At 33.2% G+C, this 25,671-nt stretch overlaps 1 protein-coding gene across 1 annotated transcript in view; it reads right to left on the bottom strand.

The window, feature by feature from the left end:
• Positions 1-25,671, bottom strand: part of Eip93F (Ecdysone-induced protein 93F) — a 129,293-nt gene that overhangs the window by 34,586 nt on the left and 69,036 nt on the right. The window contains exons 5-6 of the mRNA XM_035349905.2: positions 22,286-22,550; positions 406-913 (exon numbers count right to left, since the gene is read on the bottom strand). Coding sequence (XP_035205796.1) covers positions 406-913; positions 22,286-22,550 — 773 coding nt within the window. The remainder of the gene's footprint in view (positions 1-405; positions 914-22,285; positions 22,551-25,671) is intronic.

Genomic DNA, 25,671 nt, shown 5'->3' with positions numbered 1-25,671 from the left:
TGATATTTTTCTATTAACTGTAATTAGCAAATATTATTTAACGTTACATTTGGTGACTGATGAATGGCAATTTCTCTTATTTTTATTATAATGCTTTACTTATGTGTTATGTTTAAAATTTAACAATTAACATTTAATAATAACAGCTCATTGTTCTCTGATTCAAAAAGTAAATACCAACATTTTTATTATTTAAATCAACAGAAAAATTTAAAAAAGGAATTAATTAATAGTTCAAATAGCCTTAAGCAACTGGATCACTGGAGTTTCACATACACATCGCACTTTGACTTACATAATACAACTTTCCTGTGAGAGTCAAAATCTTTACTCAAAATAACATAATAAATAAAATAAAGGAATGTAAATTTTATTTATAAAGTTTGTCCAAAAATTCCAACTTACATGTGAAAGAACTGGTGCAAGTGCTTGACTGCATTCTAAGCTACCAAACATCTGAAGTTCATTCATTGAATCAAGGTCCAAATCATTTGAGAAATTAGCACTTTTATCATTGTTTAACTTATTATCAACACTTTTTGTAGCACTTTGAACTTTTTGAGTTATAGTGTACTTTAATAACTGGCGAAGTGATTCACTAGCAGATGAAATATTTTGTTTAGTCACTGTGTCATAAGATGGTACATCTAATTCTGTATTTGCTTTTAAATTTTTAATATGATCTTTATTTTTTGTAGAAATACCACTACAGTGAGTGGCTCTGCAATGTGCTCGACTCTTAGACTCATTTGCTAATTTATACACTTTGTTCCTCAAAGTAGAGCGAGGAATACCATATATAACTGCAGCTCTTCTGGTACCTAACTTTCCACTCTGGATATCTCTTAGCGCAGCTTGAAGCTCTTCTTCTGTATAAGAACGCTTAGAGTTGGCATCTAATCTCCTACGATGCCTGAAAATAATCAGAATTTACTGTTTTATGCATAAAAACATTCATATTAGTAAGAGGAAAACATTCAAATACAGTACTTAAAAACAGGAAGTTAAAACGAAGAAACACAAGTAAAGGACTACAGCAAATGCTGCACCTCATATAATTCATTAGGTAAATATCAAGTCAGTTAACAGACAAAAAAATTATTATGAACTACATTAAGAACGAAGAGTTGCATAGATTAGAAAATTTTATGGATAATGGGTCACGTTTTTCTGAATTTTGCTTATACTTCTTGGGGTTAAATTTCTAAATTAACTCTAGATTGCTGCCACATAAATAACTAATCAAATTATATCTATAGCTTAAAAATTTCTAAAAAATAAAACTATAGTATTTTCCTAAAATATTTACATACAGAGAAAATAATGCCAGTATAAGAGGCAAATGTAATGGAGAGAAAAGGATGTGAATAAGAGCGATATATTTAAAAAAAAAAAGGAAAAGAACTCATTTTCGGGTACATTTTCATAGTAAATTTCATCAAACGAAGGAAAAGTAAATATCTGAACCAATATACTGCATATCAAAATCCTTGCAGTAAAGTGTTCATAAAATTTCATCCCTAATTCTGACATTAAGTTCAATGTGTGCTATTCCATTATTAATACCACTAGCACTAAACAAAAAGTGCTAGAACTAAACATTTGCGCTTAATTAATGTTCTTAGCCTAGTTTCCTCAATATTGTCCATTTGTGATGACAAAAAAAAAAAAAAAAAAAAAAAAAAAAAAACACCTCTACAAGTATTATTTTTAATAATCTACCTCTACTCTGAAGCTTATATAAACATGCTTATTCCTTATACAGAATGAAATAAACTAGCTAAAAGGGAATTTACTTGTAAACAAAATTGTATTGTTTACACATGCTAATCGCAGGAACTTAAAATGTGTTTTAAAAGACTGTGAACTCTATAATTCAGGGGTTCTCAATCAGAGGAATCTCATAGCTTTCGATGGAATGCGGTCAGCCATTTAGTTACCTGTTAAGCATTTAGTTTTACTTTATGAATGTAAAAAACTATTATGAAAATTTTGGTACTTATCAATATTTTCTATATGTTTTCTTGTTTAATTTATAACACACATTAAAAATAATCTAAACTTAAATAAACACATATGTAATTTTTGATTTTGGGAATGCAAAGGGGGGGGATAATTAGCTATGGTGAAAGGGATGCATGGAGCAAAAAAGGCTGAGAAACGCTGGTATAACTAAAAGGATGGACTTATTTAAAAAATAATGCAGTTTTCACCATCCATATTTACTATCAAATGACAGTTGTATGGCACATTCACAAAATGCTAAATAACTTCTATAATAAAACATATTTGCTTCTTCAAAGTATGTTTTAAATATTGTATATACAGTCAAAAGTCTTTCATCTGGATGTCCATAGTCCAGAATGATCTATAATCCGGACCTCAAAGCTACAAACTTTCTGCGCATGCGTTTATGCATGCGTGCATATGCTTTATAATCAAAGCTTTTATAACTTTACACATGCGTACATATGCTTTACGTATGTGCATAATATGTTTATGCATGCGCGTTTAATGTATAACGGACGGTATAAGCTAAGCTAAAATTTTCTAATTATCTATTTCAGTTAATGTTGGAGATTGCGTTGTTCCTTCATCTTCTAATTGGATTCGGCTTATTATTTTTTGCAGACTGTTAGAGCAATTTTATAAAAGTAAGCTTGAACTTTCGATTATGACAAAAAGAATTTCCGATTCTGGAGCTACCAAAGGATCTACACAAAGCGAAAGCATGTTTCGATGTCCATCACACAAAAAGTGGAATTGCTGAAAAAAATGGATAAAGGCATATCCTTTGATTCTCTAACCATTCCGAAATATTTTTATCAATTTCACGCTGCTCTCCGGAGGGGGGAGCGACGCGGCGCGCAATGAACTGGAAGTTGATCTGTTAGCACTAACCTTATATTCAGAGCAGATGTTTTTATTTTATTTGGCTTATAATTCCTTACTAAATGTAGTATTTCATCTCAATGTACTCCGTCTTTGATATGATTTAAATCAAATTCCTCGTCATTATAAATATCACGAATACACATCAAATAATCAAAATCGTAAAAAACAACCTTATATTTAGCGTAGGTATAATGAAACACTCAATCGATTTCGAGGGCAGCTAAAGGTCCCTCCTCATCAGGAGAAAGAAATACATAGAAAGAAGAAAATAGGAATCGCAGAAACACGTGGTGCTTATCAGCACTGCACGTGGTTATAACTAGATTTTTAATCAGAGTTGCACTGGCCGCCTACTTTTACTGAGCCAGGCTGTCTGATCAAGCATAAAGAAATATTAGCAAAGTTAAAATAGGGAGCGAGGGGCAAATGCACATTACGTTCAAAATCTGAACTTCAAATAATGGAAAGCAACCACTGAACGGATTTTTATACCCTCTGGTAGTACCAAGTGCGAGGAGGTAACGCCATCTATCGGCAAAAATAATTGAATTAAGACAGTAGAATTTTAAAGGCATTAGGAAGGACTGGATTGGACTTCAAATCATTAACTAAACTTTCTAAATCTTTGTGAATGTGAAAAGCCTCAAGAAAATCCAATTCGCCTATGGAAGAAGCCTTTTGGATGATTTTTGCAGACCCAAAATCAAAATTATGGTTAAAAGTCCAGCTATGATACGCTATTGAAGACTTGTTAATTTCCCCTTTTTTGACATAAGATTCATGTTCCTTGATACGAAACTTCAACGCTCTTTTTGTTTGGCCAATATATCTTAAACCACACTGACATAATATACTATAAATTCCCCAAGAATTCAAGACAGGAACGCAATCTTTTAGAATTGAAGGGTGAATTTTATTAATAGGGGAGAAACCGACTTGAAAATTGAATTTCTGGAAAATCCGTGCAATTTTATAGCTAACAGAAGGATAAAATGGAAGCACGACAAGGTCATTGATATTATTTCTAACAGTGGAATGTCTTCTTTGATGGGAATCTGAAAATTTTTTGACGGCTTTATCAATAATCACGGGAGAAAATCCACGGTCAATCGCAACTGCTCTCAAATAATTAAGTTCATTGGTAAGCAAAGATTCAGAGGAACAAACTTTTAGCGCGCGGAAAACATAATAGTAAAAAGAAGCCATTTTTTGCTTAACAGGGTGGCATGACTTGGCATGGGGTGGTAAACAAACTGCAAAGGGTTTACGGTACACAGTGGTGCTAAAATCGGTTTCATTGCGGATTATAAGAATATCGAGGAAGGGGAGGGAATTGTTGGATTCAATTTCAAGAGTGAATTGGATGGCTGGATCAATTGAATTCATAATAGATAGAATCTCGGATAAATCCTCTTTATAACTGTCAAAAAGTGTGAAAGTGTCGTCAACATACCGAATCCAAAGACGAAAAGATAATTTATCAAATAATTTCATCTCAAAATAGTGCATATAAATGTCAGCAAGTACCGGACTGAGAGGATTACCCATAGCCAATCCTTCAACTTGACGAAAATATGCATTTTGGAAAACAAAGTGGGTTTGACTTAGAGAAACTTTAGTAAGCGAAACCAACTCATTAATTTCAGTATGTGTGAAGTGAAATTCCCGAAGCCTAGTTTCAAGACAATTTAGTGCTCCTTCGACCGGAACATTAGTAAACAATGATTTGACGTCAAATGAAACCATAATGGAACGAAGTGGGGAAATATTTTTAAGTTTATCAATGACTTCAACAGAATTTTTTACAGTGTGAATATTGTTATCAAGTAGAGGAGAAAATCTGGAAACTAAATATTTGGCCAAAGGATATGAAGCAGTACCTATGTTGGAAACAATTGGTCGAAAAGGAATACTGGTTTTGTGGACTTTTGGAAGAGCATAAAGTCTAGCGCAATTAGTAATAGGCGGAATAAGTGATTTCTTCAACTGAGTTGGCAGAATGTGGGAAGATTTAATAGCACTTTTTACTTTCATGAGGTCCGAAGTTGAAGGATCTTTAGGGATCGAGCAGTATGGGCCTTCATTTATCAATTTAGAGACTCCAGTAATATATGTGTGTTTGTCCATAACAACGATCTGTCCGCCCTTATCAGCTTTAGAGATAATGATATTAGTATCAGAATGAATTTCACGTAAGATCTCATTTTCCTTTTTGCTAAGATTAGAACCCAAAGATTTATTGTTAAAATTAACGTTATGAGTAATTAGGTGGCGGATTGTATCCTTCTGCGTTTCCGAAATTTTGGAGAATTTAAAGGCTTTCTCTATAGGGGCGATGATTAGAGGAAGGTTTAGATTGAAAAGTTGAAATTATATTTTAATACTTTTAACTGATCCTCCGAAAGATTCCTATTGGAGATATTAACGATGGAGTTAACGTTTACAGTGGGAAGATCAGCTAGATAATTGGGACTATCCGACTGGTATGTGAGTTTTTGGAATTTAGAAATGAGCACATTTTTATGCCGTTGACAAACGGTATCGGTTCTAGACCAGGATGTATGTTCAAATGAGGAAAAATTTTCAGTGGAATTAGCAATTTTTAAATGGAGGTGATATAATTCAAATTCAATTTTAGATAAACGTTTGCGTGTGTCCCTTATAATGTGACGAAGAAGTGCCAATTTGAATTTATGCAAAATTTTTGAAATGTGAACGGAAGCTTTAAGGCTACATTTCACATGTATAAATTTGGGAATGAAATTTTGATGTTTGCATTTAAGTAGAAACTGTAGATGATTCAAGAACACATCAAATAGTTTTCTGGTTGCAATTTTCTAATTTCGACTATGCATAATGTATGCTTTACGCATACGCGCGTTGAAAGAAATGTTTAATAAAGTAAGCAAATAAATATTAAGCTTTTTTTTTGGTAAATTTTGATACCCTTTAGATCATAATTGCTCTTTATTTCATAAATTACGGTTTCATATTTTTAATTTTATAATTTCTGCATGCCATCTTACCAGATTTAAACTGATGATCTATAATCCAGAATCGCCGAAGTCCCGATGAGTCCAGATTAAAGACTTTTGACTTTATATATTTTTTAAAGGTTTATTAGCATATTGCAGATGTTTTCTTCTAATTATTTTGTGGCTGCTAATACTTATTTACAGAAGCAGATGTTTAAATAGTCTTTGCTGCTCCATTGTGTAATTCTAGCATGTTTTGAAATTTACAATCTTTTTTCCAGTGCATTGCTAAGAATGTAGAACTCAAAAGTTCTTTTTTTTTTTTTTTTAAATCATATAATGTTTTAAGAAAGGAAAAATGCTATTTATTCAGTCTGCTCATAAGTTTTTTTAACAAAGACCTGTTTCTGATGGCACACTTTAAAGGTGGTTTGAGAAGTTTAAGGGTGGAAATTTCAGCCTTGAAGATGATGCCTGCCCTGGACGCTCAGTAAACAAGGGGGCCCACCAGCGGCCGAGAGGTAACGTCGCTGAACACTGGTAGTTTGGTCCGAGGTTCGAATCTCGCGAACGGGCTGGCTGCATGGGCGTTTTCGTGGTTTTCCCCATGTGTAACGTGTATATGAGACAGTTTCCCTTAAAAAGTCCTCCACAAAGGCATCCCTCCCTTAAGGGAGATAGCCCTCTAGTGCTTTGCCATAATCTAATAAACCAAAAAAAAAAAAAAAAAAAAAAAAAAAAAAAAAAAAACCTCAGTAAACAAGGATCCATTAAAAGAAGTTACTGCTGAAAATTGTTCGGGAACTTATCAGAACTAAATACTCCCCAAAAGTGATAATTTCAAGAGGATTGTGTATGTAGGTTTCCATAATGTATGGGTACCTCATACTTTAAAAGAACAGAATATGAGCGTTCAAGTTTTGGCATGTGATGTTTTGCTGAAAAGAAATAAAGATGCTTCCTTTTTGAAACGGCTAGAATGAGAAGAGGATATTAAAAATTAACATTAGAAGAAAAGAATCTGAAAACCTTTAAAATTCATGACTATCATCATCAAATTTAGCTATCGTTCACTACACCTATTTGGCTATGCATCATGAGCTTGGTGACTAATGACAAGTTGTTCCATTAAATTTTATCTTGCTTCTATCCTGCACTGAGACAATTAACCTGAATTGTATTAGTTTAGTTACTTATGATACTTATGTCTATGTCTTGCAAGGCTTATCAGAGTTCTGAATAAATACTTCAGTCTTATTGAGGGCCGGTGCTAGATATCTTACCGCCTGGTCTCCGTGGGTCCTAATTTGTTGACCCGGTGCGGTCATACGAGCCCTGGTGCTGGTTCTGGGTTTATGTGAATAATAAAGCAGTTATTCTTAATTCAAATAGCCCTAAATGTAATCTTTGGATCTATTTTTAGCATATACAAAAATATTTTTGTTAAATTTTTTCTCATCAACATTTTTTAGCACATTTAACTTAAATTTGTAATCATCGCTAAGCGTAATGTCAACATAAGAGGTTACTCCTTTATTTTTCAATTACTAAAATAAATAAATAAAAAAAATGTTTAGGCATCGCTAATTGAGTCATTACTCAAGTTTTCGTGTTGATAAACATGTGGTGATAAAAGGAAAGTATAATGAACAATGATTCGCCAGATTGGTGTCAGATCAATGACGTATCTTTGGTTCGAGATGTGTGCCAAGCAGATACGCATCAACGGAGCCAAATTACTGATCGTACAAATTTATGCTAACATGATTGTTTCTATTGTTTCTTCAATAACAAGGTATCTTATTTAGTGTCGAAGTGAAATTAAGAATCAGGACTCTCCAGATGTTTTATTATGGGCAGAGGGGGAAATCAAATGTGCATGCATAAAGCCTACGAGAAAAATGTGGTTTTGAGGTCCGGATTTTAGATCATTCCGGATGTTGGACATCTGGATTTTAGACTTTGTACTGTATACCTCTTTAAATAAATATGCTGAAAGACCCATAAAACCCAGTATAAATGCAAAGTAAAAATATACTTGGCTATTAAAAAAGATTGCATGAAGCTCTTTTAAAGTTGCAGATCTATGGCGACAGTTTAAAAAATGAATGAAATGAAGCAGTCCTCTAAACAAATATAACTTATCATTTTATATTCATAAACACACATTCTTTCCTCCATTTTCCCATAGAAAAAAATGTCAATGAGTATGACCTTTTCCATGTTCGAACTAGTCTTAAAAATAAATAATTAAAATAATAATAATAAAAAAGAATTAAACAACTATCACAAGTTTCTTGTAGATCAATTATTGCTAAAGAAAGCCACATATTTAAAATCAGGCAAAAAAGCAACATTAGTGCGGATTTTGAATAAAATCCTATGGATTTTGAGGGTAATGTGAAATATGCTAGGAGCAAAAAATATTTCCAAAGCAGGAGAAGCAAAGAAGATGTGCAATGCCATCTCCTGAGAAAATGAAAGAATTTAGAATTTTGAGAGTTAGGAAGAACTGCATTAGAATCAATGCCACGAACTAAATAGAAAGACTTCAAAGAAAACCCAATTCACCAACTGAAGCTTTGTAGAAGAGCATTCACAAAAACAAAGTCAAAATTGTGGTTAAGTGACTAGACATGATTATCTACAGAAGTACTGTTTAATTTTTCCTTTACAAACTTATCTTTCTAGGAGCAATATATGTAAAGCCATCTGATAAAAATATGCTACAGAATGCTCTAGAATGAGCCAGAGAAGAGATCTTTGAACACTAAACAATAGATTTTATTTTCACTGATAGGTTTAAAAGTGGCCTGAAAGATGAACTTTTGGAGAATTTCAGCAGGTTTGTAACATCGTATAAAATGGAAGTAAATAACATATAAAATGGGGTGGTAATAAGATCATAATGGTTATTTCTAACAGCAGAATGTATTTTATGATGATGAATTTTTTTTCCCAGATTTTTATCAGTAACTCCAACAGAAAATCTCCATGAATGGCCATTAATTTCAAATAATTAAATTCCTGAAAAAGATTCTAAAGAACAAACCTTGATAGCATGATATACATAAAAGTAAAACAGAAGCTAATTTTTGCTATAGTGCTCAAAATAAACAACAGTATTACAGATAATTAAAATATCATCGAAGGGAAGGGTATTAACTGGTTCTGTTTTAATAGTGAACCGAATGGCTGGCTGAATAAAATTCATTACATGACATTTTTGTACAACGTGTTCCTCATAACTGATGAAATGTACAAACATTTCATTGACACAGAGAAACCAAAGCAGAAAAGAATTTCTCAAATAATTCATTTTTAAAATTTATACCATTCTATGCTTCTTTCATATATCCAACTATGTTTATGAAACACATTTTGTTAATCAGTTCATCTACATTTACAACTCAAGCATTAACCCTCTGTTTAGGGCCAGTTTCTCATGCTTTCCGGTTTTGAAATATGGGATGATTCTTTCATATTTTCTCTCAGTTATTACTTTATTCATTTATTACTATTTACACCTTTATCAACAATTTTTAAATAATATAAAGATTTTAATCACATTTTTTAGGTTTGAAATTCTGTGTAACATGAACATGATTTCAATGGGCATAATTTGGAAGTTCAAAGTGCACGCGATATTTTTAATTTTAGATAATTTTAACTTTTAACTAAAATTTGTAAACATGAAAAATTAATTTTACTTTAAACTACATACATAATAAAGAAGAAATATTTAAAATGATAAAAGTTTTAATTATTTATAAATATGTAAAATTGTTTATATTGATCTAAGAAATAAAGCCAGCACCATTTTTATTTATTTAGTATTATTAACTTATGATGATGCAGATATTTTTTGCATATGATAAACTTTGAAGCTTGGCTCCAAACATAATCTACTTTTACACTCTTCACATTAAATGCAAATACCTTTATGTATTTTATTTTTATCTTTCTTGGAGCAACACACAGCACACTGTCTTCCAGATAAATTTTTTTATAGGATTTGGTGGTACATGGCTGGCAAAATGCTTTCTACAAGGATAATACAGCTCATGCTAGTACCACTGAAACATCTTAATGAACGGAATGAATTTAATTATTTAATTTTAAGTAAAGGTGTAACTATTTTGCTGTTTTTTGTTTTAAATATTTATACCATGAAATTTTGTTAGTAAAGCAAATGGAATAACAAATTCATGTTGGAAATATGATCTCAGGACTATCCTTTTCTTAAATGCACATGTACCTGACTTCTTAAAAAGACGGAAAATTGCATTTAATTGAAATTTTTGCATCATTAACATTGACAGTACACAACCAGAATTATTTCAAAATTTTGAAGAAAATGACAAAATAGTATTCAGGGCTCCTGTTTTATCTCCTTTTTCAGAAGTAAATTGTTCTTGCCTGTTTTAAATTGTTTCCAAAGAAGATAAACCTCATTGTATTGAATGTTTTCACTGGAACATCAATTAAAATGCGGAATTTTAACATTTATTTACCTTTAAGTATTTATGTTTAAACTTTCAGAAGAACCCTTTATAGTAGTTTAATATCTGTAATGTAGTAGAACTACAGAAAAGTCCCAATTTCATTTCTTTTAATAGCTGTAGGTATGAAAATCAAAATTCAGTGAACCCTTATATGCAGCCACCTCCTTTAGCCCATAGTTCTGAATGTGCTCCGAGAATATGAATAAACATGATCTGATAATTATGTTATTCTCTAAGAGATCTGTTCTCTAAAAGACGGAGACCATTCAGTACATGTTGAGATGATTCCAAATTACTTAATTTGTTGTAAAAGAAAAACTGTATATACACCTAAGAGCCATTACATTATGACCACCATATTAATAATGTGTAGGGGGCTCACTTTAGGGCTCAAAACTGCTAGCACCCAGCGTGGCATTAACTCCACAAGGTGCTGATATGTAGTCTGAGGTATCTGGTACCAAGTGCTCACCAACTGGTCCTGCAATTCCTGCCCATTGTGAAGAGGTAGTGTGGCAGCACGAATTTGGTTCTTTAGGTGGGACCACAAATGTTCTACTGGATTAATGTCAGGTGAATTTGGAGGCCAAGACATGACTTGAAAGTCACTGGAATGTCCCTCGAACCACTCCCTGACGATCTGACCCTTATGACATGGTGCATTATCCTGCTGGTTAACACCATCAACTGCCGGAAATACTGTTATCACGAATGGGTGAACCTGGTCTACAACAATGTTCACACAGCACGCAGACATCAGGGATTTTTCTGTGGGGATTATAGATCCTAATGTGCTCCATGAAAACATTGCCCACACCATATTACTCCCGCTACCAGCTTCTCTGTCCAACTGTGTATCCAGCAGCCAGAGTTTGATTGGGAAATCGGCATATTAACACACGTCCATCAATATATGATTCGTCAAGACATGCAACCTTCTTCCATTCTTCTAATGTCCAATTCTGATGTTTCTTGGCCCATTGCAGCAGCAGCAGCTGGCGATGACGTGCCATCAGTGAAGTTACATGCTTCGGCCTCTATCCGCAGCAATGTACACTGCACAGTGTGTTGAGAAACACTGTCTGGGTCGCCACCGTTGTAGTTGGTAATTTTGGCTGCTGTAGCTGTTCAGTCATGGTGAACAATGTGTAGCAATCACTGCTGGAATCAATGCACTGTCAACAACACACTGCTGGTCAAGGACTTGTTTCACCATCCATACACCACATTCGATATGTGCTTGCAACAACAGCATGTGCCCACTAAATGCACCGTTTCGGATACTTGCTGACTTAACGTTCCATAGTTTTCCTCATGCAAATTTAGTTTAGAAGCCAATCGGTGATTAACTAATGTGGTGGCCCCTGATTGGCCGATGACGTAGTATCTGTGGGTTTGCCAATGTTTATATACTTGGTGTTCGTGCTCACGAGGGAGTTTGCTGGCTTTTTGTTTCCTCCTTTGTTGTTTTTAAATGTTAAGGCTACTGTTAAAGCCTAGTTTATTTTATTTAAAGTCATGAAATAAAGATTAGTTTTGCTTTACATTAGTCCTGGCATTCATTTAAAACAAAGTATGCTTTTGCGATTGCACCAAAGCCAACAAATCCAAAGTCCATGGTCATTGTTTTTTTAAGCCAAAGGAATCCTGCACCACGATTTTGGACCTGCTGACCAGACTCACTGCTCTATATTTCAAGGAAACACTTTAGAGGTTGAATGTTAGGTCACCAGAGTCCGAAAGGAGCTCCAAGGATCATGGAAACTGTATCATGACAATGTGTCCTCTCACAATGCCTTTGTTGTGACATCCTATGTGACCCAGATCGCGTAGCGATGGTTCCTCACCCACTCTACAGTCCCATGGACTTCATTTTGTTCTCTTGATTGAAACGGGTGCTTAAAGGACATCATTTGGGCACTGTGGAGAACACCCAAGCAACCATGATGGCTCTTCTAAATGATATCCCGGCTGAGGATTTTCAAACGGTATACACAAAATGGGCATCGCGCTGGCAAAAGTGTATTGATGTGGAAAGTATGTACACTGCTCAAAAAAAAAAAAAAAAAAAAAAAAAGGAACAGTGCTATATCTCTTGTTCTACTGGGCCGATTGGCAAAATTCAAATTGCGTTTTTCATGTCTCGAAAGCGCGACTTAGGATTAGATTTATATACAGCACTATTCTAACATAGGTATTTTGACACAAAATCGGACTTTTTCTGAAATAACATACCAATTTTTTTCCATATTTCGATTCTACGTCTCAAATTATGCCAGAATACTAAGTTTTGTAAAAATCGTAAGAGTAGTTTTTAAAATATTAGCTCTCAAAATTTTAGCTCCTCAATGTTAATTGAATTTGGTAAATATTTATTAATATCTCTTTTTTTTTATTAAATATTTTTGATTTTTTCTCTCACATTTCAAAATTTAGGTTCATTCCAAATAAAATTTATCCATTTTTTGTGTTTTATTTTTTAAATTTCTATTTTTAAATAATTTTTATAAATTTTTCAAAAAAAATTTTGAATTATAACCTATAAGATTTTTACCATCATCTTAAAGTAGGTGTATTTTTAAGCATATCTGCAAACAATTAGACTTTTTTTATTCAAAATTTTCTAAGATATACACGAATTTACATAATTTCGAGTTTTGAAATTTGGCATCTTTTTTTGAGCGATAATAACGCCAAATGTGGTCTATGGATTTTTGTTACAGTGAATTGCCACAGCTATTTTTAACCTTAAATTTCAAGTAAGATTTTACGGAGAATTAATTATATAACATTTTTTCCCTAATTGAAGCATAATAAATATTTATTAATACTATATGAAAAGCTATTTTTTTTAAATTACAGATGATATTATTCAAATTTTTAACTATTTTTTTTTTAATTTCTCTCTATCTTCTTTTTTTTAAAAAAAATAAGAGTAAATTTTTACCTTCGGCGTTTTATCGTCTGCTACTTTTACTTCGTTTAAATCGAATTGTCTAAAACTGAGAATTTTCGTTTGATATTTATTTGAATTTTATGACATTAACTGCATAATTTATTTCTAAACAAACTGTTGCTTTTGAAGTGGCTGAAAGAGCTGCTGATACTATCATCCACATTTTTAAAGCACAGTATATTTTTATAGAAACATAATATTTAGAATAATCATTTTTATAAAAGTCAAATTATGATATAAACATACGGCCTTCTAGAGATTGAATTAATGGAAGTTCAATGGTTATGTAGAAATGATCTGCAGCTACTTAATGGCTGGATAAGTCAGCAGATTCTGTGGACAAGTAAGAATAATTCTATAAACGCCACCCAACATTCAGGATTCAATTAACAACGAGGATACGATGTTTATTAAATGAATTTAAGAAATTTTAAAACATAAAAAACCAACTCATTTTTATCCTAAAATGTATTTTTGTGCGTAGCATATTTTCATTATATCCTTAAAATTCTAATTTAGAATGTAATTGTCAAGAACTGAATCCTAATCATCAGTAATATAATTAGTAATTATTACGGTTATCACTAAATCCTTCTTATAAAGTAACTGCAAATATTTCAAAGAACTTTCTGTCTGAATGCAAATATTTTTTTATGCAAATATTTTTAATTTTATATTAATCATGATTGCACACGATATTATTTATTTGCACTTCAATTCTTACCGTCAGTTCCAGTAGAAGTTACAAACCAATTATATTTAATTAAGGATTGGATTGGATTATTTAATTATGGCAAAGCACACGAGGGCTATCTGCCTAAAGGGAGGGATGCCTTCGTGGAGCACTTTCTAAGGTAAACTGGCTCGTATACACGTTATACATGGGGAAAACCACGAAAACGCCGATGCGGCCAGCCCGTTCGCGAGATTCGAACCTCGGACCGAACTACCAATGATCAGTATCTTTACCGCTCGGCCGCTGATGGGCTATTTAATTAAGGAATGACCATCTAAGTTTAGAAACAGCGTACCGTAACAGCAATTCAATTATTGGAGCCGTATCTTTCATGTTACTCCCGATTGGCAAGCTACATGATTTTTAATGAGTATTCGGGTTTCGCTAGTAACTTTCCTTGGAAATCGCGCTTAAACTAGGTTAGTTGGTTATTTGAACATAGAAAGAACATGGGAGCTATTTGATTAAGATGCTTTCATAGAGAACCTTTGTAAAGAGAACCTAGAAAACTACGAAAACCAACCATGCAAGCCTGGGTTAGACTTCGCAACAAACAATTAGTATTTAACAATCTTCAAATGCTAGTCAACTGGTGAGGCTCCAATTAAATCTCCAATTTAATATTTTATTTGTAAATATTTAAAATATTGTTGTATTCTTAGACATAAAACGCAGAATTTAAGTTTTGTTAACTTAGTAAACTATTAAGCCGTAGTGCAAATGAATATTCAATTTCTTTTGCAATAATTGTATTCACTTAATATTCTTGGAATATGAGCTAAAGAAGGAACGTTCTCGGAAGATTAAAGAAGTGTTTAAATCCAGTGATATTACGTTTGTCTTACAAGCTTAGGATCAAAACGATTCTGCAATTGCCCGAGTAGTTGACTTGTAAATGGCTGTGAATTAAGCAGATGACTTTTAATCTTACGTTTTTAGTCAGAAAACGTATTCCAAATGTTTTGTATTGCATGACAATGCATCTTTTCATTATTCAATAACCAATCGGAGAACCGCTTGTGCTCCGAAAATAAGTATGTGTACTCAATTGTCCTGCATGTTCTTCAAATTTGTCTTCTTATGATTTTTTCCTCCCCAAAACTAAAGGCCTCTCAAAGGAATGTTTTTTGACATTGAAGAGACAAAAGGAGTATGACATCTACTTTTAGAGGCATGTCAAAAACAGATCTCTACAAGCCTTTTCTTCCATTACATGTTGTGCATTCAGACAAATAGTTGCATCAGCGTAAATTCTATAATCTATTTTTTGTTACACTCTTATTACTTTATTAACATACAGTGAATATATACTAAACCTTTTACTTCAGCTTCAGTAATTCGGAATTTTTGACGGAATTGTTGTCGGAACTAGGACTTGGAAGATAAGTCAAATTGAATATTTCGATAATTCAATAAATTCATGGTCAAAGTTTCAATATTTTATTTTCGGAGGGAGGGGAAATTTTTTCAGTTTTGTCTAATATCCTAAGTATATTTGCTTCGATTCTTTATTTTTTCCATAAAAGCGAAAATCTTACGCATGGTATACATATAACGCATAGCTTCAAATTAAAATTTAATAATACAAATTTAATAATATTTCAAAGTGAAATTTTATAATTAAAATTTCACTTTGAAACGGTCATAAAAGGAAAACTACTAGATCAAATGTTATCAAACTTTGTAACCGTGTAAAGGATGTCATGGGAATTTATTTTCCGCGAAAAAAAGAAAGTTGGAAACCTCACCACCAGGGGAAAATGGCGCTGTATGCAATATTGTTAAACAAAATATGGGTCGGAATCTAACTTAACCTTTTGTTACACGTGTTTAATATGCTGTATACCCTTAAGAAACTTTGAAGTAAGCAAATTATCATTTAAAGGCGTTAAAGTCGAGTGCGCCATCCGTGTAAGGAAGAAATTCGTCTGTGAAAACCACGAATTAGCGATTAGAAAATGTGAGATCGCAAATCACTCGCACATTTCTTCCAGATCGCTAATTTGCAATTTTTGAAGCCTGAATTCGGCCCTAAAACATAAAGATACTGATTCAAAACGCTTTTAATCGATTTGGGCCAAAGAAATCTCTCATGTTATCTATCTAGTTCCATTGCATTCTCCTACTGCATTCGATTGCATAGCAGTCATTCCACACGTTTAGTGTTGAATGACAGCTAGTATTATAACTGAACCATTTTCAATGAAGAGCAGTCGACAGCTGGACCACTGTGATTGCAGCTCACTTAGAGTCAATGTTAAAATGTTTCGTGATACATGAACTGCAGTAACGTGGCATTTTAGATACTATGATTTTTATGCAGGGCTGGGCCCCACCTCACGTGTGTCGCACAATTACTTAGGGAACATTTCACGAATGAAAGTCTTATAGGCCAACACTTCCCGTCTTCCCACCAGGACCTCAACCTCTGTGACTCTTGGCTATGGGATTATCTCAAAAGCACTGTTTATGGTGATAATCTAAACAATTTGGCAGAAATGAAAAATGTGATACACTGACATGTCCGTAACATTCCTCCTGATATGCTAAGAGCTGCTGTCGAGAATGCAGTAACAGGTTTTAACTTACTTTCGGAAAATGCTGGACTCTACATTGAACCTGCTTTGTAACACATTTCGGAAAATATTAAACGAATTTTAAACAGATGTTTTCGTGTCTTATTTCATTTAACAATATTGTATACAGCGCCATTTTCCACCTGGTGGTGAGTTTTTGAACTCTTTTTTTCCGCGGAAAATAAATTCTCATAACCTCCTTTACACGATTCCCAAGTTTGATAACATTTGGTCCGGTAGTTTTCCTTTTATGACCATTTCAAATTGGAACTTTAATTATAACCACTATGTAGATTAAACTTTAAAAGTTTGACAGTTTGGTTCAAGTCCCAGCTTTAAAAATATATATATAAATATAATCTTTTATATTAATCTTCTTGGAAAAATGTTTTAAGAAGCTAATTTTTCCCTTGCGTTATAGATTGTATAAAAAAACATGATCTTTAATATGATTTAGATTGTTTCAGCCGATATAAGAATCGGGTCACTTGGTGGTGAAGAATAAACACTGCTGGACTGTTTTATTTCTTTGTCATTTAGCAAAAACTCTTTTAATTAAAATATTTATCCTTTGGACTTTGCTCTATACTTTGTTTATAGTTAAGATGTCTAGAAAATGAAAAGCTGTCTTCAGCTGAAACACAGTTGATGCATTTGATATTTTAAAAAATTGACAAGCATGCAAAATTTATGAAAATCTAGCAATCGAAAAATCTTAATTTTCTTGTGTGAGCACTTAAAGTAACTGTAGAAGGAACGAAGAAAATTAGGGAGAAAAGAAAGCAAACATTTGCAGGGAAATTTGGCTGTCAGACATACCAAGATGTTTCAAAAAGTTGGATGCTTTTGAATATACTTTCAGGTTACTTCAAAGAATTTACGCGTTCAAAGAGAAAACACTTGGGCGTGTAGACCAGCAAATACCATCAATTGAGCTTGTGTTATCAGAAAAGACAAAAACGATATCATTGCAGATTAAAGTGAAGAGCGACTGGTTTTAGACTATATGGTTGTATAAATTTAAATTATGTTATAGAACATCATATCGTACCATAAATGGAGAATCCCATGATTTTCTCAGTCGAATTATTTGAAGATTCAGGAGTTTATCCAGTAATGTATGTGAATGTCACCTAAAGGCGTTTTTTTTTCCTCCTGATGAAACAGCGGCCGAGCGGTAAAGTTGCTGAACTCTGGTAGTTCGGTCCGAGGTTCAAATCCCGCAAACGGGCTGGCTGCATGGACGTTTTCGTGGTTTACCCCATGTGTAACGTGTATGCGAGCCAGTTTTAGAATCGTAATATGTAAAAAAATTGGTATGTTATTTCAGAAAAAGTCCGATTTTGTGTCAAAATACCTATGTTAGAATAGTGCTATATATAAATCTAATATATACCCTAAGTCGCGCTTTCGAGACATGAAGAACGCAGTTTGAATTTTGTCAATCGGCCCAGTAGATCGGGAGATATAGGACTGCCCCATTTTTTTTTTTTTTTGAGCAGTGTACTTTTGAGGAATATTAAGTTTTTGTATGTCTATAATCAATAATCAATTTGATGAATCTAGAGACATGGTTGATATTTCTCAAATTTACACTTTTATAAAAATAATTTTTAAGGATATAAGTGTAAACGAAGACTTATTAACAATATTACCTCTAGAGAAGAAAACACGAGGTGAAGATGTTTCCTGCACCTTAAAAAAATACAGAGAGGAGAAAAAATTCCAACTTATAAAGTTGTATCGATGACAACTGATGAGGCCCTGTGACTGCCCGGCACAGCCAATGGATTTTTCGCTATGTGTATCAGAGACGATGATTACCGTATTTCCTTTTTTATCATTGCATTATTCACTAACAGGCCTTCTGTTGTAAAATTCTAAATATGCATCATGTACTGGGAATCTGCATGAAAACTGTGAACTCAATTTGAGGAAGCAGTCTTCAGACTAGAATGTTTCAGGCCCAACTAGAACAAAACGAATCTGATAATGGAGGAATAGTTATACAATGCAGATGTTCACTGCTTAAGTTGGAGCATATTTTTACAAAGATTCAGGGACCTACTACAAGAGGGAAAAGATTTTTTGGAGTCAAATGATAAAGCATATGTTGAACTTGGTGATAATGTTTGGTTGATGGATTTAGCTTTAGCTGTTGATATAACAAGCCACCTTAAAATTAATTTGCAATTGCAAGGGAAAAAAATCAAACAATAGTACAATTGATTGGACTTGTTAGTACTTTCAAAAAAAAGTTAAAGCTAACATCTTCCCAATTGATGAAGAATGAACTAAAAAATTTCAAAAATATTTCCAATGAGTTTTTTAAAGACGAAGGTACATTAATTAAAGAGAAATTACGATAAAATAATAAAACTTCACTCCTAAGTTGAGATATGTTTTCAAGAACTTACTAGACTAGGACTAATTGTTACATTCATGTGTTACTAATTTGGCAATGTTGATGTGGAAGAAATAACTGAAAATATAAATTATATATTCTCTTTATCTCTTGAGGAAAATGAAGCTTTCTTCTTTAAAAGACATACTTTTAAAAGCATGCAGTTCAAAAACCTAAGAATAATTTTTGGAATCTAATGGAGGAAGTAAAGTATCCTAATTTTAAAAAGTGGCATTTCATTTAACATCATTCTCTGGCTCTACCTATCTGTGTAAATCTGCATTTTCAACAATAATTATATTGTTCCTGTCTCACAGACGATCACTTAGAATCCAGTTAGTAATTATATACTGAGATATCCAAGTTTGGCGGACAGTGTGCAGACTAAGTCTTTTACTAACTATAACTACATGAGCTAACTTTAGATGAAAATGATTTATTTTTTTAATGTACTTTGAAAATAAATGTATCATTTGAAATTATTATATTTGTGGGGATTAATATTACCTCTGTAGTCTGTATCTTGCGTTTTGTTTTAAAAGAGTAAGTTCTTTTAGGTAGGGTTAGATAGGTAACTGCATATTCCATATTTAGTATTAAGTTGTAATAAATATTGTAGACCTTTTTTTTCTTCAGCTCAAGACACCTATGCCACTGGGAAGAATGCAACACCTTTAAAAAATTAGAAGTAGCCCATACCCTGGAAAAGTCTGCCCATTCCTGCACTAAACAAATCAAGAAGTTGCATTTCCCTTTCTCACTTCAGTTGGAAAAAATAATAGATCTTCTCTGGACTGTTAATTTTATCCTTCCTCCGCATAGTTTAATACGTCATAAAGCTCGATTTGGGACTTATGATGCAACAGATGATTGATCTCATTCATAAACTGTTTATGCTAGTGTTTATTTCTTATTTTTTCACAGCATACAATAAATAGTATAAAAATTGGAAAAGAGGAAATTTTTGGGCATGGAAAAAAGATTTAAATTTGCCTTGCTTTTAAAAGTGCATAAGTATTAAAGTTGCCAGTTAGTAATATCAGAGATCTCCTGTCTTATTAGAGTAAGCTACAACTCCGGCACAACTGTTTCATGTGGAGTAATTCAGTGCTTAAATTTGTTTAGAACTTGAAACTATATTGTTAAAAAAAGTAAACAGTACTTAGAACTGTTCAAAGCAAACCAAACTACATGATTACATATAACCATATTCTACATCATATAACAACATACTTTAATTCCAGAAGCCATAACACAAAATTTTAACTGTAGACTGCAACACACTTCTCTAAATATTACAAGAGTTAAAGAAATCTTTATTTCATTTACACATCAAATTTAACACTCTTTTACATGTACCTGCTTCAGAAACTTTCAGCAAATGGGTATGAATGAAATTACTGAAGGCTTTTCTTATATATGTGGCATGTTCTGATTAATGTCATTTCCTTCTAAATTGTTTGGCATATGAAACAGTTGCTATTTTCCACATAATCAAATGAAAGGCTTCCGAAATCTTCTGCATCAATGGCATTTTTAGTGCACTTGTAATGGACAGTATAGCGCTATTTTATAGGAATTAGCACTACTTTCACCATCCTTAGAAATAATCACTCATTACTTAGAACAAATATATAATCAGAATGTCAATATTTTTTAAAATCATTTACCTTCTAATGCTAATGGCTAAAAAGTAGTTTATAAAATAATACAAACCTACTCATTGTAATAAACAGGGTGCTCACACATTTAACACACATTTAACTGCTGAACGGCTGTGGATATAATCATAAAGGTGGTGTCTAGGTATAGTAAAGTCGATATGCGCTACTAGATAAGATGGCTTTCAGCACCCCCTGGTGGAAAGCAGCAGAGTTAGCATGCCTACCTCATAAACAATATGAAATAGCAAGAAAAAGTGAATTACACAGTTGCAGAGTACTGTCGATTTAGTACAAAAAGACACAAACATGAAACTTGTGGACATGAATGTTAAGAATAGGAAGTTATAAACGCACATTTGTTTGTTCGCGATTTCCAAAACTGTGACATCACAAAATGATCTTAAAAAGACACAAAAACAACATAGTTATCACAAGCTATTTTTATTTTCGATGTTTTACACTCTCTAGGAGATATCTCTTTCACAGCTGCTTCAGGTGAACAGGTGTGACCTTTCATAATTATTTGCATACTGCACAAATTCGCACACCAAGCTCAAGTTGCATTGAGTTGATGAGCTGTGCAACACAATTATGCACAATCTGTATGTTGTCTATGCTTGTAAAGACAATCTGTACAAGGATGCACCTCGTGAGGTTTGAACCACAGTTCTCTTGAATGTGAATTACAAGCAACATCACTGTACCACGATATGGGCATGTTTTTCATCCAAAAAAAAATCTTTCCTCCTTTTGTTCAAGTTTCGTGACATCACAGTTTTGGAAATCGCGAAGAAACAAATGTGCATTTTAAGCCTTCTGGGTTTACTAATCATATCCACAAGGTGCCTATTCGTACTAAATCAACAATGCTCTACAACTTTGCATTTCACTTTTTCTTCCTATCTCGTATTGTTTTCGAGATAGAGGGGCTATATGCTATCTCATCAAATACCTATTTTACTATACCAAGACACCAATTTTATGAATATAGCTGCAACCGTTCAGCAGTTAAATAAATGGGTGGTACCGAACTTTAGTTGCCATTAGAGCGATGGCATTACCAGCATATAAATGGCACAAATGTGACACCGATGTTCAAAGTGTTAATAGATAGGAAATGATAATTAATTTGCATTTTGCTGGTTAAAATAGCATGCAAATATTCTTTTGTGTAACTAGATAACTAAGTACATACAAGCTCACATTACAATTGAGACTGTTCCCGTTTAACTCATTAACCCTCAGATGGTGCGAGGTTTTGAATCTGTCATTAAGATCTGTACTTAAAGAGCATTTATTAGCTAAATGTGTATAATTACTTATTTTAGTCTATATTTCCATAAACTTACATTCATCAAGATGACATTTACAATATTAAAAGAAGTAAGCAAAATATTTTAAATTATAAGCTAATATATACTAAGTCCCAAAAAATCTCATGACTGGGAAAGCTGGTCTTGCAGCTCAGAGGATCAACATGAAAAAAACTTTAATATCATGTCTTAAAAATAAAAACACAAATAACTAGCATAGCTTAGAAATTACAGCTTCTAAAACTGAATATATTTTCTTACCCAGGTTTTAAAGGAATCTGAGGTACTTTTAAAACAGAATTTGTGCATGTTTCATCATCATCAGTGCAATTCAAGGTGCGACTGGATTGCTGAATTTTTCCAGAAGAGCATAACACTGACTGATTAGAAAGCTGTCTCATTGAACTAATGCTCAAATCTAAAGGCTGATCCAATGGTGGTAGTGGCGGTGAGCTTGATACACCATGAGAGGATAAGGCAGCAATACGCCAAGGCGACAATGCTGAGGCGCAAGAGGTAAAGGAACCTAAAATTATGTATATGTTATATATATATATATATATGCATGTGCGGGCGTGTGTTTATATTATTCAAAACATGAAATAGTGCAAGTTCAATAGCATAATAATAATAATCTAAGTTTAAATAAGTAACAATAAAAGTTTAAATAAAAAAAAAATATTGAACCTCTACTTTAGTAGTCATTTGATCAATTCTGCAGCTTTTCAAAGGATATATGATGCCTTATGCTATTTTAGGATGTAAGAAAACAAGATAAATAAATTTGTTAAAGCGCTTTTTCCCACTTCAAATATTTACAAGATTACAAATAGTTATGTGGGCTGTGATTACCTCGAAAATAATTCTCTTCCACAATACATGTACATCTTCCATTTCTACACAAACCAAATTATAACACTAAGTACCCGCAAATTACAAATGGTGATGTCCTGCATTCTACAAGATGTTCAAGAAACACAGATTAAGACTCATATGTATCCTACACAAATACATCCAATTTTTACAAGTAAGTTGAAGGATTGTATGGACACTTCCCAAAATGCAATATGAAATCTCCTACATAATACACTAGAACTTGAAAGAAATTACAATTAAAAAATAAATATAAGGGTTGCTCAAATGAAAAATGGACACGCGCGATAACGTCAGAATGAATGCATCGATAGCAGCGCCACTGCACAATTATATAAAAGGTGTTATGATGTATGCATCTCAGACGGCGTTTAACTGTGAAACATGTTTGTAGGACATTAAATTGTGCTAAAGGAAAGTCGTGCTGTCCATGGATGTGTCCATGGACGGTTTCTGGTTGCAAAAGATGAGCGGAATGCGGACATCTATCGAAGAATGGTGACAGTGTATGGCAACCACTGTTTAGGTCGTATGGCTGTAAACAAATGGTGTAAAAGTTTCCTTGAAGGGTGGCAAACTATATCAGTTCTGCCGAGACTGGGCCAAGCAAACAAAGTAATTACCAATGATTCCATTGCCTCCATTAATGAAATGATCCAAGCAAAACGACAGGTTACGACCCATGAAATCAATCACGAACTCAGCCTGAGTAAAGGAACAGTTAACATCATTATCCACAAACACCTGGGTTACAGCAAAATGTGTTCGGCATAGGTACCAAAACACCTGACCCTTGATCATCAGAAACGACGAATGGGCTTCTATCTCCAGCACTTGATCTGTTATGAGGAGAATCCTGCATTTCTGGATCGTATCGTTGCAGGCGACGAGACCTGGTGCCACCACTATACACAGCTCATCTCCTCCACCACGGAAATCGAAAGCAACGATAACTGCTCAGAAAGTTATGCTTTCATTTTTCTTCGATTGTCATGGACCACTTTTAATCGAGTTCCTGCACCAAGGGAGAACTATCAATTCTGCACAATATTGCAGTACTCTGACGAAACTGCGACAAGCAATAAAAAATAAATGGCCAGGCCTTCTCACACAAGGAGTGATCCTTCTGCATGACAATGCCCACCCACACGTCTTCCAAGAAACCCAGAGGACCTTAAACACATTCTGTTAGGAGGTTTTGGAGCACCCCCTGCACAGTCCGGACATGTCACTCTGTGACTTTCACATCTTTGGGTCACTTATGAGAGCCTTAAAGGGGAAACATTTCCATTCGGATGATGGAGTGAAGGAAGCCGTGCAGGACTCCCTTAGGAATCAGCGCCAATCTTTCTACAGCAGAGGCATCAAGCTGCTGCCGCAATGCTGGGACCTGTGTTTCAACGCCCATGGCAATTTCTTTTGATTTACAATAAAAGTATTATTTTTCTTCAACTTGTCCACTTTTCATTTGAGCAAGCCTTATAATAATAATAGTCTCCTGAAAAAAAATTTTAAAAGCAAACAAATAACTTTCTTTTATATAAAATTAATATCTACTGCTGAATCCTCATAAGAGTTATTACTAGTGAATAGAATTAAAACTCAAAACAAATTTCTACTTTAAAAAACTAAGGCATTTGGTTCCTATTTTTTAAATGAAAAAATATATCTAGAATTTTTTAAATGAAAAAATATATCTAGAATTTTTTAAATGAAAAATTATATCTAGAATATCTAAATATAGATATTCTAGTAAAAAGTTTTTCACTGTCAAAGACAAACTATAGCATTCTAGAATTGCGGGAACGAGCAAAACAGTGCTGCATCACCATTTTCATATTTTTAACTGTCAATTTATATTAGTGGTTATTATATTTTTTAACATTGCATGCTACTAAAAAGCAGAATCATTTACTATTCTTTGCAATTTATACTGTTTTCATATAAACACAATATATACAGTAATTAAAAAAATATTTGTAAAAAGCATTAAAGGCATGTAGATAAGCCCAAAGTAAGCTGATTTGGCACTTTATGTATGCGATAATGGCGCACTGAGAAGTTAAAAGGGTTCTGTTGAGTGGTAGGTAAATGCATTCTACTGGCATAAATTGTCATTTCTGGCGAATAGTATGCATCATTTCACAAAATATCACTTGCTGACATATGCTGATAATTTCAATGTGCCGTTTTCACACAGTGTATTGACAAATCTGCCTATACTGGTCCTGTCAATTTGCTTTTATATTTTTGCTAGACATATCTTATTTACCCTGTATAATATTCAAACTGATGCATATAATTTTACTGTTTCACTGAAACTATTTCCCAGTTGTTTCCGAAAACTTGCAAGCCACACTTTGAAGTGAAATCAATTGATTTTTTTTCTTTTTGTTTCTTTCTTTTTTTTAATATTTTACTCAGAGATTGCTTACTTCACACTGATATATGTTTACATAAAAGCAAATTATTGTTACACTTGATTTGCATTTGTTGTCTGCAGTCACTTATAATTTTCAAACAGGTACTAATATTTAGTTCAGGATTGATCACTATTTTCATCACTTCTTCACCTGAGCTTTATATTCAATTCATAATCAGTAAAGTTACTGATGCAAAAGAAACATACATGATTTGTACAGTGCAAATCTGCAATAAGAAAGCACCATCCCCCGATAATATCTTCAAAACTTTACTAATTTGCAGCTTTATTTTCAGAAAACAAATCCCTTCCTTTTGAATCTTATTGTTAACCCGTACTCATAAAAAGAACA

Source organism: Stegodyphus dumicola, chromosome X2 (assembly GCF_044657685.1).
Source record: "Stegodyphus dumicola isolate Sdum_Otavi_A_Nest chromosome X2, ASM4465768v1".
NCBI lineage: Eukaryota > Metazoa > Arthropoda > Arachnida > Araneae > Eresidae > Stegodyphus > Stegodyphus dumicola.
Note: the sequence above shows the minus strand (reverse complement) of the source record. Positions and strands in the feature narration are given on the sequence as shown.